At 62.0% G+C, this 15370-nt stretch overlaps 1 protein-coding gene across 1 annotated transcript in view; it reads left to right on the top strand.

Moving 5' to 3' along the window:
* The window catches only part of COG7 (component of oligomeric golgi complex 7), a 39620-nt gene that overhangs the window by 19739 nt on the left and 4511 nt on the right, over nt 1-15370 (top strand). The window contains exons 11-13 of the mRNA XM_004604109.2: nt 3518-3583; nt 7639-7825; nt 8973-9113. Coding sequence (XP_004604166.2) covers nt 3518-3583; nt 7639-7825; nt 8973-9113 — 394 coding nt within the window. The remainder of the gene's footprint in view (nt 1-3517; nt 3584-7638; nt 7826-8972; nt 9114-15370) is intronic.

The raw sequence follows: 15370 nt of genomic DNA, 5'->3' as shown, positions 1-15370 counted from the left end.
TGCACCCAGGAATTACTCCTGGCGGTGCTCGGGGAACCCCATATGGGATGCTGGGAATTGAACCCAGGTCGGCCACGTGCAAGGCAAATGCCCTACCTGCTGTGCTATCACTGCAGCCCCTAGGGTTTCATTCTTATTAATTGATTCATTCATCCATTTTGTCTTGGGCCAGTTACTTCTGGCCTGTTCGGGGGATGCCGGGGACTGAACGGGGACCGGCCACGTGCCCCGCAGGCGCGCGCCCCGCCGTCCTGTCGCTCTGCTCCTGAGTAGTTTTCCAGTAGTTTGAGGTCCCCTCTCTACTTCCTGTGTTTGGTCTGGGGGCCGTGCTGTTCGTGCTCGCTCCTGGTGGCGCCCGTGTCCCCCACGGTTCCCGTGGCCCTAAACTAACCTGCTGCCTCAGTCTTCCGTCATCAGTTGGGATCCCACCTAGCAGTGCTCAGGGGCCACTCCTTCCTGGTTCTGTCCTTGGGGGTGGGGGGGTCCCTACAGTCCAGGCTTGGGGACCACATGGCGCCCAGTCCTGCTGCCCGTGCCCAGCCCGTGGCACTGTCTCTCCAGCCCCTGGTCCTTAACTGCAGGGCAGATTGGCTCCAGTTTCTGCGTCTCAGCACACAGTGCTCGGTGCTAAGGTGGCTCAGGCCTGGAAAGGCCCTGACTGAGTTCACAGGGTGCAAGATGACCCTTCTAGAGACCGTTCATAGCCCGCTGGGATGACCAGTGGGCCCATCGACATGTTGTCATCAGAGCCTGGTGGCCTGTGGCTGGCCCTCTCCTCTGGGCATGCTGGTTCGAGCACAGATCGGGGGTGATGGGGGGGCGGGCGGGTCTTCAGTCTTGAGAACTAGAGTGACAGCACTCGGCCTTCTCCCCTCCCCCGTGAGACAAACAGCTCTGCACACACGTGTCCAGCCCATGGCCCCGGGGGCCAGTAATTGGGTGTGCCCCATTGTCCTGTTCCTCATGCCCGTGTGACCTAACAGTGACACTATTGAGCTATTACAAAGCAACTTAGAACAACTTTTTTTTTTTTTTTTTTTGCAGTGGGGAGACGCCTCCAGCGTCTCAGGGACCTGGAGACCATTTTCTTTTTTTTTTTTTTAATTTTAATGAATCATCGTGAGATTCAGTTACAGGCTTGCAGACTTTCACGTTTGCGTTTCAGCCAGACAATGTTCGAGTACCCATCCCTCCAGCAGTGCCCATTCTCCACCCCGAGTGTTCCCAGCATCCCTCCCCCACCCCACCGCTTCCCACCCCCTGCCTCTGGCAGACACATTCCCTCCTACTCTCTGTCTCTCTCAGTCCTTTTGGGTGTTGTGGTTTGCAATACAGGCGACAAGCAGCCATCGTGTTCGGTCCATAGTCTGCTTTCAGCACGCATCTACGCTCCGCGCCACCCCTCCAACCATCATTTATTTAGTGCTCCCCTCTCCATCCCAGCTGCCTCTCCCCCCAGCGCATGAGATCGGCTACCAAGCCGTGGGGCAGTGCTCCTAACCCTTACTTTAACTGTCCTTAGGTGTTAGCCAGGGGACACCATTCTTAACACCTGGCGGTGCTCAGGGGCACAGATGGGCTTTGAGGGTGGGACTTGGGGCCTTATGGTCTCTGAGCTGTCGCCCGGGCCCTCCGCTTAGATTGGGGGGGGGGTGGCGGGGAGTGGGGCTGGGGTTTGGGGCACACCTGGCAGTGCTCAGGGCTTACTCCTGGCTCTGTGCAGTGCTTGGGGGACCAGACGGGGTGCCCGGGATCAAACCCACATCAGCCCATGGCTGAGCTGTCTCTCTGGCCCCCTCCACTTAAATCCCTTGCTCTGGTCTTCGCCGGGTGGTGCCCTCAGCACCTGGGGAACTCAGCGGGTGTTCAGGTGAGACCAGATTCAGACCTCCAAGAACTCCTGACACTGACTGTCCGTGTGTGTTTGTGTGTGTGTGCGTGTGTGTGTGTGTGTGTGAGAGAGAGAGAGAGAGAGAGAGAGAGAGAGAGAGAGAGAGAGAGAGAGAGAGAGAGAGAGAGAGAGACTGCGTGGGCTCAGATCTGGAGTGGGGTGTGTGTGTGTGTGTGTGTGTGTGTGTGTGTGACTGCATGGGCTCGGATCTGGAATGTGGTGGGTGTGCGTGCGTGTGTAATGTTCCAGATGCGAGCTCTGAGCCCCGGATCTGTGGCAGGCCGGTCTACTGGAAAATATTAAGTGCAAGCTCGTGTTGCCCCCGAGGCAAGTGGAATATTTCAGTTTCTCATAAACCTTTCTTATGATGGAATGCCCAGATACCCGGGTGATGAGAGACGCTCTTAAAGAAAGTTAAAAGTTAACCAGCCCTAAGATGTTTTTAATCCTTGGATTTGTCCTGACATTATAGTTTGGTGTTGAAGGACTCACCAGCCGGAATCTGAAGCCGCGCATAAAATTACTGGAAAAGCAAAGGTTTACTCAGTGCAGACATGACGGGCCTCCCTGCTCCTCTCTGAGCAATGTGGGGATTGATCTCTCCCCGCTGCCGTGCGTGTGGGCAGAGAGGCCTGTGCTTGCTCCCAGAGCGATGTGCTCGTCCAAGTCAGTGTGTAGGAAGCATCAAACACACGGTAAACGAGACAGTTGGGGTATGAGTTAACTTTTATGTTTTCAACCACATTAAAAAAAAAAAAAAGTTCAGAGACCGGAGGGATAGCACAGCAGGTAGTGCGTTTGCTTTGCACGAAGCCCACCCGGGTTCGATCCCCGGCATTCCATATGGTCCCCCAAGCACCGCCAGGAGTAATTCCTGAGTGCAAAGCCAGGAGTAACCCCTGAGCATCGCTGGGTGTGACCCAAAAAGCAAAAGCAAAAAAAAAACAACACAGTAAACGAGACAGTTGGGGTATGAGTTAACTTTTATGTTTTCAACCACATTAAAAAAAAAGTTCAGAGACCAGAGGCGGGTAGGGCGTTTGCTTTGCACGAAGCCCACCCTGGTTCGATCCCCGGCATTCCGTATGGTCCCCCATGCACCGCCAGGAGTAATTCCTGAGTGCAGAGCCAGGAGTAACCCCTGAGCATCGCTGGGTGTGACCCAAAAAGCAAAAAAAAAAAAAAAAATGTTCAAGACCCTTGACTTAAAAATGTGTCTACTGTTTTGTTTTGTTTTGGGGCCACACCCGGTGATGCTCAGGGGTTGCTCCTGGAGCTGCACTCAGGGGTCACTCCTGGTGGTGCTCGGGGATCATAGGAAGTGCGAGAGACTAAACCCGGGTCGGCCGCATTCAAGGCAAGCCCCTCCTGCTGGCCCTGAGGTGTTTCACTTTCGTCCTTCGGAGACTAACCTTCCATAGTGCGTCCGGGGGGTTTGTCTGAGGGCACAGTGATCTCGCTCTTCGCTGGAACTTTGCCGGTGCCATCAGGTGGTTAATGGCCTCCCCAGGGCCCCGCTCCACTAAGAGGAGTGAATCCTTCGACCTTTTATGAGTGAGCCGAGGTTTGCCCTGGACATGCCCGCATTCCGGGTCCGGGGCCCTGAGGCTCTCTCTGTCCTTTCAGGATAATAGCCACCTGTGGGGAGCTTCTGCGGCAGTGCGGGGACCTGGAGCAGCAGCTGGCCAACAGGTAGGAGAGGGCCCTGGGGCGTCCCCAGGGGCTGGGTGGGGTCCTACCACGCCCGGGACAGCTTAGCTTACGGTCATCCCGGGAAGCCGCCGTGCTTAGGACTGGCTGTCCCCGGAGCCGCTGTCATTTCCGCCCTCATTGCTGGTTTATGGGGCCCTGTGCAGGGCAGGGCTCGGGCCCGTGTGGCCGTGGCCCCTCGCTGGGGCAGGGGACGGGGCTGTTTCAGCCCGAGGAGGAAATAGCACCTGCTGTCTCCCAGTTCCCAGTGGGCTGGGCTCCGCCCGCTTGCTTGGGCGTCAGCTGGTGGGACTCGGACGCCGTGCCCAGGGCAGCGGCCCCGCGGGGGCATGAAACCGGCGCCGCCCGCCCTCTGGGTTCTGCTGCACTCCCAGTGGCTCGTGGGCGGGGGACGGTGCTCGTCCCGCCGACGCCTGCCAGGGCTGCCCCGTTGCCCCATCCGGATGGGGATTCCGTTCAGGGGGCACCAGCCACCCGCTCCCCTGCCTCCAGCCTTGCCCCTTGTTCCCAGGTGGGGCTGCTGTCTCTGTGCTCGCGAGCTGGCGGGGGAGTCCTGCCCACCACCCTGCCGCGCCCGGCCACAGCCCTGCCACTCCGCCCGGAAACTGTCCGCCAGAGTGCCCTCTGCCGGGGCGGGGGGAGGAGGGGGAGCTTCTGGGCAGTGTTACACGGGGTGAGAACTGGGCGGGCTGGGTGCTGGGGAGGTGCCAGGGAAGGTGGAGGTCTGCCGGCCTTGGGGCTAGGGGTCAGCCATGGCTTCTGGGCGTTAGTCTCCAGAGTTTCCTCGATGGTTCTCACGGTAGGGAAAGTCTTGCAGCAGCTGGAGTGAGCCCCGAGCTGTTGCTGCCTCCCCAGGCACCCCGGAACACGTGGCTTCTGGTCATGAATCCGGTCCTGCGGGTAGCCAGTGTGCCATGAAGTGGACACCCCACCCCATGTACACCCACACCTGCCACGTGTGCACACATGCCACATGTGTGTATGTACGTGTCCCACTGTGTTCACGCACATACACCCCCACACATGCAGTCACATGTGTACACATACACCCCACATGTGTACACATACACACATGCACACCCCATATTTGTGTGCATGCACACCCACATGTGTGTACACACATGCCCTGCACATGTACACACACATGCATACCTACACTGTGCAATCCAACACGTGTAAACACATGCAATCACATGTGCACACATACATGCCCTACATGTTTGCACACACACAACCCTGCATATGTGCTCACAGACATATGTGTATGTACACACCCCTTGCACACTGTGCTCACACAGACATGCATCCTCACATGCTCACATACCATATATGTGTGCACAGACACCCATGTGCACTCACACAGACACGACATACCTACATACCCCTTAGACATGTGATCTCACACACACACACCCTCACTGTGCTCACAGACACCCCAACACGTATGCTTAGTGTGCTCACAGTCACACCCTCCCACATGTGTGCTTACATAGATGTGCACACACCTACATGTGTGCTCATTCAGACACACGCAGACCCCTTGCACACGTGCTCACGCAGACACGTGAGGGTAGCTTGTGGGGGATTCCAGGAGAGGCAGAAGGTTGTTTCCACGGTGCCGGGACAGGCAGCAACGGAAACCACTGGCCAGATGCACCTCTCGCACCCGGAAGCTGCTGTCAGAGCCCTGGGGCCAGGCGCTGACGTGTGTCTGTAAGGCGCGGGGTGCAATTCTCAGCCCCCCAATCCTGCTCTGGGGGCAGCGGGGAGGCCGTTTGTCTTCCACGCGGCCAACCCGGGATCCAGCTCTGACGCCCACCAGAAGTGGTTCCTGAGCGCAGAGCCAGTAGGAAGTCCTGAGTGCTGCTGGGTGTGGCCCCTCAGAAAAACGCAGCCCACCCACCTAGCAGGCACCCCTCCTCTCCTGAGGGAACAGGGCTCAGGCGTGCCCGGCCGAGCTCGGGCACACAGGGCCTGCAGGCTGGGCCCAAGGGCGGCCTGAGGGGCAGCTGCGGAACATCTGTGTGTGTGTGTGTCTGTCTGTCTGTCTGTCTGTCTCTGTGTCTCTCTGTCTCTCCTTTCCTCCTTCTCTCTCTCTTCCTCTCTCTCCCTCTCTCTCCCCCTCTCCCGCTTTCTTCTCTCTCTCTCTCCTCTCTCCCTCTTTCTCTCCCTCCTCCCCTGCTCTCTCCTCTCTCTCTCCTCTCTCTCTCTCTCTCTCTCTCTCTCTCTCTCTCTCTCTCTCTCCCCTCCTGGCCCTGTGCTCTCTCTCCCCGCTGCTGGCAGTGCGGGGGGGCCCCTGTGTGCCGCCTGGGATTGAGCAGGGGTTGGTCGCGAGCGGCCGGCGCCCGGGTCCACCTGCAGGGGGAGACGTGGGCCGCGGGGCTGAGCGAGGCGGGCGCGCGGGGCACCTCGCATCTGGCCCAGCCTCGCCGTTGCAGGCAGACAGGTCCCTTGGTCCTTCTGCCCTGCTCCTCCTGCCCCTCCCCTGTGGCCCTGCCTGTCCCAGGGGTCCCCTGGGTGGGGGTGAGGGGTCACCACTTGCTTCATGCCCAGGGTCCCACTGGCAGCGCCAAGATTGCACCTGGCAGTGTGGGGCGGTGCCCGGGAAGGGACCTCAGGTCTCCTGCGTGCCTGGCAGCTGCTGTGCCACTGAGTCACAGCCCCGGCCCCCTCCACCCCCTTAGTCTCCTCATGAAGGTGGAACCAAGTCTAAGGAGCCGGGGTGAGTGTGCGGGGCTGGCCTGAGAGGAGGGCCGGGCGGGCGTATCCCCGGCGCCGCTGGAAGGGGACGCGGAGAGCCCGAGAGCCCCAGTGGCCACCTGTGTCCCCGTGGCGAGGTCACCGCCGTGTGGCAGCTGCCCCGGGCTTATCTTATCTCCCCGTCAATCTCCCCAGTTATCCAGGACGCCTCCTGCAGGGGCAGAGGCCAAGGCACAGTAAAGCCTGGCCCGGGGGAGGGGGTCACCCACCCGAGGCCCCTCTGTCCTCTCCTGCTGCCCTGCTGCCCGCACGGGCTCTTGGAACAGCTCCTGGGCGTGGGGCGGGGGGACAGTTCTCTGGGACAGTAGGTTTGGGGCCAGGGGCCTTCCCCGTGCCCCGGGGAGGGCAGGGCGGGAATGTGCCACGTGGCCCACGCTGCCCAGCTGTCAGCCTCTCCCGCACCGGGCACCCCCGCTCCTCTCCGAGCTCCCAGGGGCCCTGGACCCTGTTGAGTCCCTTCACTGCACCCCCACATACCCCCGGGGTCCTCGCTGCGTCTGTGGGGAGAAGGCGGGGGCTGGTGCCGAGACCCAGGGGTCCTGCGTAGCTCCTCTGTGGGGACCTGGCCGGGCTCTGGGAGGCCCGGAGGGATGTGATGGGACTTGCTGGGGCTTCTCATGCACACACACACACACACACACAGACACATGCACGCATATGCACACACACAAGCATATATGTGCACACATGCACACACATGCATGTGCACGCACACACATGCGCACACGTGCGCGCACACAAACACATGCACACACATGCATGCACACGCACACACATGCATGCACACGCACACACATGCGCACACACATGCAGACACACACGCACATGCACACACCAGTCGTCACTCCAGGGGCGCCTCTCGCCCTGTACCGTGTGTCAGGCCCTGTAGGGAGGGGAGCACGGCGTCCACCTGCAGAGCCTGGGAGGGGCCGAGCTTCCTGTGGGTGGTGGGGCAGGCTGGGGTGTGGCGAGGGTGCCTGAGGATAGTGGGCAGGAGGAGAGAGGAGGTCCGGGGGCCTCGAGGGTCCTGCCGTGGGTCTTCGGGGCCAGAGTCACGCTGGGCCGCTCAGCAGGGCAGGGCTGGTGTCCACAGGGAGAGCAGTGACCAGCCAGCAGGTGCCGCGTACCGGCGGGCTGCAGGGCTCCCGGGAGCTGGGCCCGTGGGGTCCAGCTGGCCCCTCACGGCGGGCTCGGGAAGGCTGCGGGTCCCGAGGACACGGCCGGGTCACCGCCCGGTTCCCGCAGAGCACCCCGCACCCAGCCCTGCTCCCTTGCAGGATCCTGGCCACGGCGGGCAAGTACCTCTGCGACTCCTACTGCCCGCGGAGCCTCAGGGGCCTGCAGGACGGCCTGCTGGCGGACAGGAGGGGCCCGGCCAAGAACCCGTGGCAGGAGTACAACTACCTGCAGAAGGAGAGCCCGGCCGAGTACGCCAGCCTGATGGAGATCCTCTACACCCTCAAGGTGCGCGGCCGGGCGTCCTGCTCCACCCGCCCCCTCCTCCCCCCACCCGCCGTCAGGCTCTCGGGGGGCGGGCGTGGCCCCCGAACCCTGGCCGTGTTTCGGTGACTTACGGGCGTCCTCGAGCACCTGGGCTGGAGCCCGCTGGGAAAGGGGGGTGAGGGCCAGGTCCCAGCGCCTTAGTAGGGCAAAAGGAAAGGGGGGGGGTGTGGGGGCCTCTCCGCTGGGCGCCGCTGGGCTTGCTCACTGCCCCGCCGGGTGGTCAGGTCAGGGGCTGGGCAGCTGCAGTGCTCGAGAAGGGCCGGCCCTTCCGTCCCCGAGGGTCAGAGCTGCCCTCGGCTGTAAGTCTCAGGCCCATTGGCGTCCAAGGACTGGAGCACCTCCCTGGGGAGCACCCTCCCCGCGCCCTTACGCCCCGTGCCTGCTGTGGCCCCCATCTCTGGGGGTGACGGGCAGAAGTGCCGTTGCTGGTCCCATGGCCTCCGGGTGTCATCCAAAATCCTCCCGCTGGGCCTCAGACTGCGGGGTGACTTCGGTGTCTCTCACGGGTGTCCCCACCTCCCTGCACCTTGGTCAGCCCCCCCGCCCCCCGCCCCTGCCCCCGACTGCCTTTGAGCTTGACAGCCGCTTTCGCCAGCGCCGCCGGGAGCTCACCCGTCCGTGTCCCCGTGATTGGCTGCAGGCCGCCCCGGCTATCTTTATTGCTGATCTGATCTGTGTCTGTTCGTGGTAATCGGCTCATTTGTCATCGCAAAGCCAAGGCCACATTTTCCATCCCCATGCTTCCTCGGGCCGGCGGTCAGCACTTCCGCGGGGGCCCGCGCGCGTGGACCGTGGGTCAGCCCCCGTGGAAAGCAGGACTCCTCCTCCTCCTCCTCCTCCTCCTCCTCCTCCTCCCCCTCCCCCCCCCCGCAGCTGCTCCCACCCTGGCCGACCCTGGGCCATGTCCCACCGCCCGGGGAAGTGAGTGAAAAGTAGCGACTGCCCCCCCCCATCCCCCGTAATCCCAGCGCCAGCCCCCGGCCGGCTCCTGGGGGCCGGGGCGGGGGGGAACACAGCCCGCGTGGGGGCCCCAGCTGCCTCCCCGCCGCCTCTCGGCGTCCCTCTCCGTGACTCTCTGAGTGCCGCCCGCCCGTGTTTCCCCCCTCAGGAGAAAGGCTCGAGGAACCACACCCTGCTGTCGGCGTCCCGCGCCGCCCTGACGTGCCTTAACCAGCAGGCGCACCAGCTGGCCTTCGACTCCGTGTTCCTGCGCATCAAGCAGCAGCTCCTGCTGGTCTGCAGGATGGACGTGAGTGCCGGGGGCGGCCGCGCCTCCTCGCCCCCAGTCCTGCCCCTTCCTAAGTCCCCTCCCCCCAGAGCTTTCGGAGCTGCTTTGACCTGGCCCCAAAGTGTGGGTGTCCCCCCACCCCCGCGCCCCCGTCCTGTTCCCGTGCATGCACCTCACTGCCCGGCAAGAATGTCTTATCTTAACTGCCGTGACCGCGACGCTCTCTCCCCAGCCCCGCGCGTCTCGGGGCCGATTACTGTTGCTCCATTAACTCCAGCCTTTCGGGGCGGCCCGCTCGGGGGGTGGCGTGTTCGAGGCGGGGATCGCTCTCCTGCGTTTCTGCAGAATTGGTGCTAGACCTCGGCTCCGGCGAGTGCCCTGACCAGGTTTGACCTGGAGTTGGTTTGGGTTTGTTTGGGTTCACCCTGGGGCGGGGGGGTTGGGTTTCAGGTCTGACTCCTGGCTCTGCACTCGGGGATCACTCCGGGCAGTGCTCGGGGCACCCTGTGGGGGACCGGGGATTGAGCCTGGGTCAGCCACATGCGAGGCAAATGCCCTCTCCGCTGCCCTATGGCGCCGGCCCCTGACCTGGAATTTGAGCCGCCTTTGGTTAGGTGTGGGGTGTGAACACCCGTGGTGCCAGGGATGTTGGTCCTAGCAATGCTGGGCAGAGGGGGAGGGGTCCCCGTGCTTGGAGCCATCCATCCCCCCAGCCTGTGGTCCCGTGCTCCTAGGGGGGTTTGTTTTCGTTTGGGGGCCGCGCCTGTCCCCGTGTTCTCTCTCTTCCTGTGGCAGCTCCTCCTGACCCTCACACTTCTTGTCCCGAACCTTCTGCTTCCTGCTCGGCCCAGTTCCCTTCCGGGTCACAGCCGCACAGCCCACTTCCCTGCTGGCGCTGTCCCTGGCCTGGGCCCTGTCACTTTCCATGTGACGCTTTCCTCCCTCCCCGCCTCTCCCCCTCCCTCTCTTCCTTTCTCCCTCTCCCTCTCTTTCTCCCTCCCTCTCCCTCCTTCCCTCCCTCTCTCCCTCTCTCCCTCCTCCTCCCTCTCCCTTTCTCCCTCTCCCTCCCTCCCTCCCTCTCTCCTCCCTCCTTCTCCCTCTCCCTCCCTCCCTCCCTCCCTCTCTCCTCCCTCCTTCTCCCTCTCCCTTTCTCCCTTTCCCTCCTTCTCCCTCTCCCTCCTTCCCTCTCTCCCTCCTTCTCCCTCTCCCTCCCTCCCTCTCCCTCCCTCCCTGCTGTTCATCTGCCAGTTGCAGCCTTTTAATCTTAGGACCCTTCTAGGAAGCTGAGCCCCTTCGTCTCCCTGACAGAGTCTCGGCCGCCCTCTGGGCTGCCCCCTTGCTGGCTCTCTGGCCTCGGCCAGGCCTCAGCCCCTGTCCAGCTCACAGTGTCTGCCCAAACGGCCATGAGACGACCTGGCAGGCCCTGGGATACTGTGACTGACCCGTCTCATCTAGCCTCCCCGGGCCTCTGGTGCAGCAGGGCGGGGAGGCCCCGGGGGCACCAGCCCCCCCCCCCCCCGAAGCTCCCCGTGCAGGGACCACCAGCTACGCTCGGGTGGGTCACGTGGCTGGCTGGTCCCCTGAGCCTCTCCTTGTCGGCGGCTCTCAGTGGGGACATGGAAGCTGCCGGGCAGGTCCGTGAGAATCCAGCGAGGTTTGCCGATAATACAACTTAGCACAGCACCGCCACGGGGAGCTGCCGCCAGGAACTGCCGCCAAACTGGGGGGTTTCTTCCGCCCCGGGGTCCTCATTTCCCAAGAGGAAGGTCAGGGCGCTTAAATGAAAATCAAGAGGGGGTGGGGGCGGCGACTCCACGGGCTGAGCACGCGTGTTGCCTTACAGCGTGTGCCCCGGGTTCTGTCCCCAGCCCCACAGGGGCCCTCTGCGTTGGACCAGGAGTTGCGCCCGTGCTCTGCCACAAGTGCTCCCCAGCTCCACATGTATTGTCACTCTCACTGTCACTGTCATCCCGTTGCTCATGGATTTGCTTGAGCGGGCACCAGTAACGTCTCCATGGTGATACTTGTTGTTACTGTTTTTGGCATATCGAATACGCCACGGGGAGCTTGCCAGGCTCTGCCGTGCGGGCGGGATACTCCCGGTAGCTTGCCGGGCTCTCCGAGAGGGGCGGAGGAATCAAACCCGGGTCAGCTTCGTGAAAGGCGAACGCCCTACCCGCTGTGCTATCGCTCCAGCCCTCCCCATGTATTGATGATCGGAAAATACTGATTGATCGGAAAATACATCTTGTATGTGAGATGGCAAAGGGGGTGGTGGTGCAGTATTTAGGTTTGACTGTCGCATACATAAAATGTGAATTGTGTATGTTTATTTTCAGAAGTTCAAGAAGCACTGGGGGGAGCTATAAATCCCTCCAGACACCCCCCCTGTCCAGCCGGCGTCTGGTGCCCCTCCCCGTCCAGCCGGCGTCTCTGCCTGCGCACTCACTCGCCGAGGCTGAGGGCGCACAGGCGCTTCTGAGGACCTGGGATGTGTTTTGTTGTTGTTCTGTTTGGGGGCCACACCTGGCGATGCTCAGGGCTTCCTCCTGGCTCTGCACTCGGCAGTTACTCCCGGCGGTGCTCAGAGGGCCCTGTGGAAGGCCGGGTGTCGCACCTGGTTGGCTGCATGCAAGGTGAACACCCAGCCCGCTGTCCTGTCGCTCCGGCCCTTGGTGGGGGGGGGGTGTTTTTATTTATTTATTTATTTTATTATTATTATTTAAAAATTTTTTTTTGCTTTTTGGGTCACACCCAGCAATGCACAGGGGTCACTCCTGGCTCATGCACTCAGGAATCACCCCTGGCGGTGCTCAGGGGACCATATGGGATGCTGGGATTTGAACCCGGGTTGGCCGCATGCAAGGCAAACTCCCTACCCGCTGTGCTATCGCTCCAGCCCCGGTGTGTTTTTATTTGGATTTAACTGAAAAGCAAAGATCTGAGACCAAAGGAATGGCAGCGCTTGAGAGAATAGTTTCCTTTTTTTTTTACTTTTTGGGTCACACCTGGCGGTGCACAGGGGTTACTCCTGGCTCTGCACTCAGGAATCACCCTTGGTGGTGCTCAGGGGACCCTATGGGATGCTGGGGATCGAACCCGGGTCGGCCGCGTGCAAGGCAAACGCTCTCCCCGCTGTGCTATTGCTCCAGCCCCAGAATAGTTTCCTTTTTTGCAGGGAGCAGTGAACCACTCCCAGCATGGCGCAGAGGCTGCTCCTGGCTCTGTGCTCAGGGCTGGCCCCTGGTGGTGCTCGGGGGTCCATATGTAAGGCCAGGGACCAATCCGGGGTCAGCCAGACGCAAGCCAAGTGCCGTATCCCTGGTTCTCTCTCGGGCCTGAGTGCTGTGGCTGGGGTTTCGCCGGGCCATCGTCAGGGCCGACTCCTGGCTCTACACTCAGGGATCACCCCCGGCGGCCCGCGGGGACTCTAGGGGGGTCCCGGGTCTCAGGCCTGGGTCAAAGGCATGTGCCCTAACCACTGTACTCTCTCTCCTGCTCGAAAGGAGCTTCTTCAGCACAAAAGGGCATTTGCCAGAAAAATCTCTTGAAAATTCAAGGAACTTGAAAAACTCCGGGAGCCACTGAGAGACCTGAGGGCGTCTAAGTCAGTGCTTGGTGGCCTCCTTGGCCCACGTCACACCCCTCCTCCTCCCCACCTTCCACGTCAGCCCTCTGCTTCCTTCCTTTCTTTTTTTTTTTTTTTTGCTTTTTGGGTCACACCCGGCGATGCACAGGGGTTACTCCTGGCTCTGCACTCAGGAGTCACTCCTGGCGGTGCTGGGGGACCCTGTGGGATGCCGGGGATCAAACCCGGGTCAGCCGTATGCAAGGCAAACGCCCTCCCCGCTGTCCTGTCGCTCCGGCCCGTTTGCTTATTTGAATTCTTACTTTGTCAGCGCTTGAAATCTTGCCCCGCTGTGCTGAGACTGTCCTCCCGGCTCCGTGGTCCGAGTCGCACGCAGACGGGAGCTCGGTACCCTCTCTCGGGCCCAGTGCCCTGTTTCTGCCCTGCAGGGCGTGGGGCACGGTCGGGGCCCGGGGCACCTGCCTCTCGGCCACCCCCCCCCCCCGCGGGGCCCCAGGGCACGGCGGGCAGCTTGGGGATTAGGAGGGGCTCCCCCCGAGTGCCAGCTCAGACGCCCAGAAAACAAAGGCAAATACTGCGGCCCGAAGGATTTGAAAATTAAACCCCGGTCTTGAAATGTTTGTCTTCGCCCTTTGCTGGTAAATCGCGCTGCCGCTTTTCACATGCCAAGCATATAAACCGACACTCGGTGCCGTTTCAGAATAGGGGACCGAAGTGTCCCTCCAGCACCTGGTGACAGATGGCTGGCTGGAGAACGCCCCTTTGAAGGACACTTGACATCCATGTGGGACAATTGAAACACAATCCGCAGCGTTTCCCCGTCTCGCCCTCTTCCAGGCCACTCACCCGTCTGTGCCCCGCCCTGCCCGGGCCCCGCCTGCTCTCCCCCTTCCCCCCTCGGGGGTCTCTCCCGGGAGTCCCCCTCGGTGGCGCCTGTGGCCGTGCCCTTGGGCTTCCCGACTACCCGTGTTTGCACCCTGGCCTGCTCCCCTCTGCCCGCGACCCCCCCACATCACTTCTGGGGAGCCCCCCCCCGTCTTATTTTTACTTCATTATTCCTGGGGTGGGGGCCGCACCTGGTGGTACTCAGGTCTTACTCCTTACTCTGTGCTCAGGTATTTCTCCTGGTGATGCTCAGGGGGAGGCCGAGGGTCGAACCCTGGCTGGCCGCGTGCAAGGCAAACACCGCACCCGATGCACCGTGGCTCCTGCCCCCGTGTCTCGGCCCCTGAGCTGCCTCCCTGCCCCCTCCTGCAGATCACCCTATGGGCCTGCATTACTCAGAGTCTGTTGCTCTTGTTCCAGAACCTTCCCTGGCTCCCTCAGGCCCACAGGACAGGCGTGTCTGGGTTTCATCTGTTCGATTTACTTAGTGTGTGTGTGTGTGTGTGTGTGTGTGTGTGTGGTGGGGGGGGCGGGCCTCACCCCTCGGTGCTCAGGGGTCACTCCCACCTGGGTGGTGCCTGCAGGGCGAGTGCCCCACCCCCTGGACTACCCGTCTGGCCCTCACGGTCGGCCTGGTAAAGCCCCTTAACTCGGAAAGGTTCCCTCAGAGGCAAGGGCAGTGAGCAGAGTCCGGGGGGCGACCACCCCGCACCCGCACCCGCAGCCCCGGCCCGTGCCCTGAGAGTCCCTTAGGGAAGGGCCGGACCGGGACCGAGACAGGGCCTGCTCCCCGGGGCATCGCAGGAGCGGCTCAGAGCCCAGGGTAGCTGAGAGCCCCGTGGGGTGCTCGGACCCCGCCTGGGAGAGCGAGCAAGGGCGGGAAAGGGACGTGTGCGGCTGGCTGCAATAGTTGGCGCTCTCGCTCTCTCTCCCTCTCTCTGTCTCTCCCTCCCTCTCTCTCTCTCCCTCTCTCTGTCTCTCCCTCTCTGTCTCTCTCTCGATCTCTCCCTCTCTCACTCTCTCCCTCTCTCTGTCTCTCCGTCTCTCGCTCTCTCTCCCTCTCTCTGTCTCTCCCTCTCTCGCTTTCTCTCCCTCTCTCTCTCCCTCTCTCTCCCTTTCTCTCTCTCTCTCTCTCTCTCTCTCTCTCTCTCTCACACACACACACACACACACACACACACACACACACACACACGTATTTGGCGAAGGGAAACCTCAGCCTGCTGGTCCAAGCTCCAGTTCTCTCCGGCCCCTCTCTGCACCCGAGCCCTGCAGCCGGCCCGTCACCGTCCCCGACCCTCACTCCTCTGGCCGCTGGCTGTCCTGCCGTCTCCTTTGAGGACTTGTATGGTGGTGTATGCGGGGGGGTAGGGGGTGTGTGGGGTGTGTGGTGTGTGTTTGTGGTGTGTGTGGTGTGTGTATGTGTGTGTGTGGTATGTGTGTGATATGTGGTGTGTGTGGTGTGTGTATGTGGTGTGTGGTGTGTGGTGTGTGTATGTGGTGTGTGGTGTGTGGTGTGCGCAGTGAGGCAGAGCACAGAGCGGTGGCGTTTCCCTTTGTGGCCCGGAGCGGGGCAGGGCTGGTCTTTTGGGAATCAGCTGACCGGCGGGTGGGCCTGTGGCGTGGAGGGGCTGCGTGGGGTGGCCCTTCCCGGAATGTGCTTACGGGCTCAAGCGACCAGTTCCTGGCCTGCTGGTGACCTGGGGCGTGTCCCCGAGTCCCCCCAGAGGACTCACCGCAGGGAACTCACCCGGGTCCGGTCCCCTGGGGCGTTCCCCGGAGACTGCCAGGAGGGCCCACGCCT

The sequence above is a fragment of the Sorex araneus genome, chromosome 4, assembly GCF_027595985.1.
Source record: "Sorex araneus isolate mSorAra2 chromosome 4, mSorAra2.pri, whole genome shotgun sequence".
NCBI classification, from domain to species: Eukaryota; Metazoa; Chordata; class Mammalia; order Eulipotyphla; family Soricidae; genus Sorex; species Sorex araneus.
This window is presented reverse-complemented; position numbering and strand designations above follow the sequence as displayed.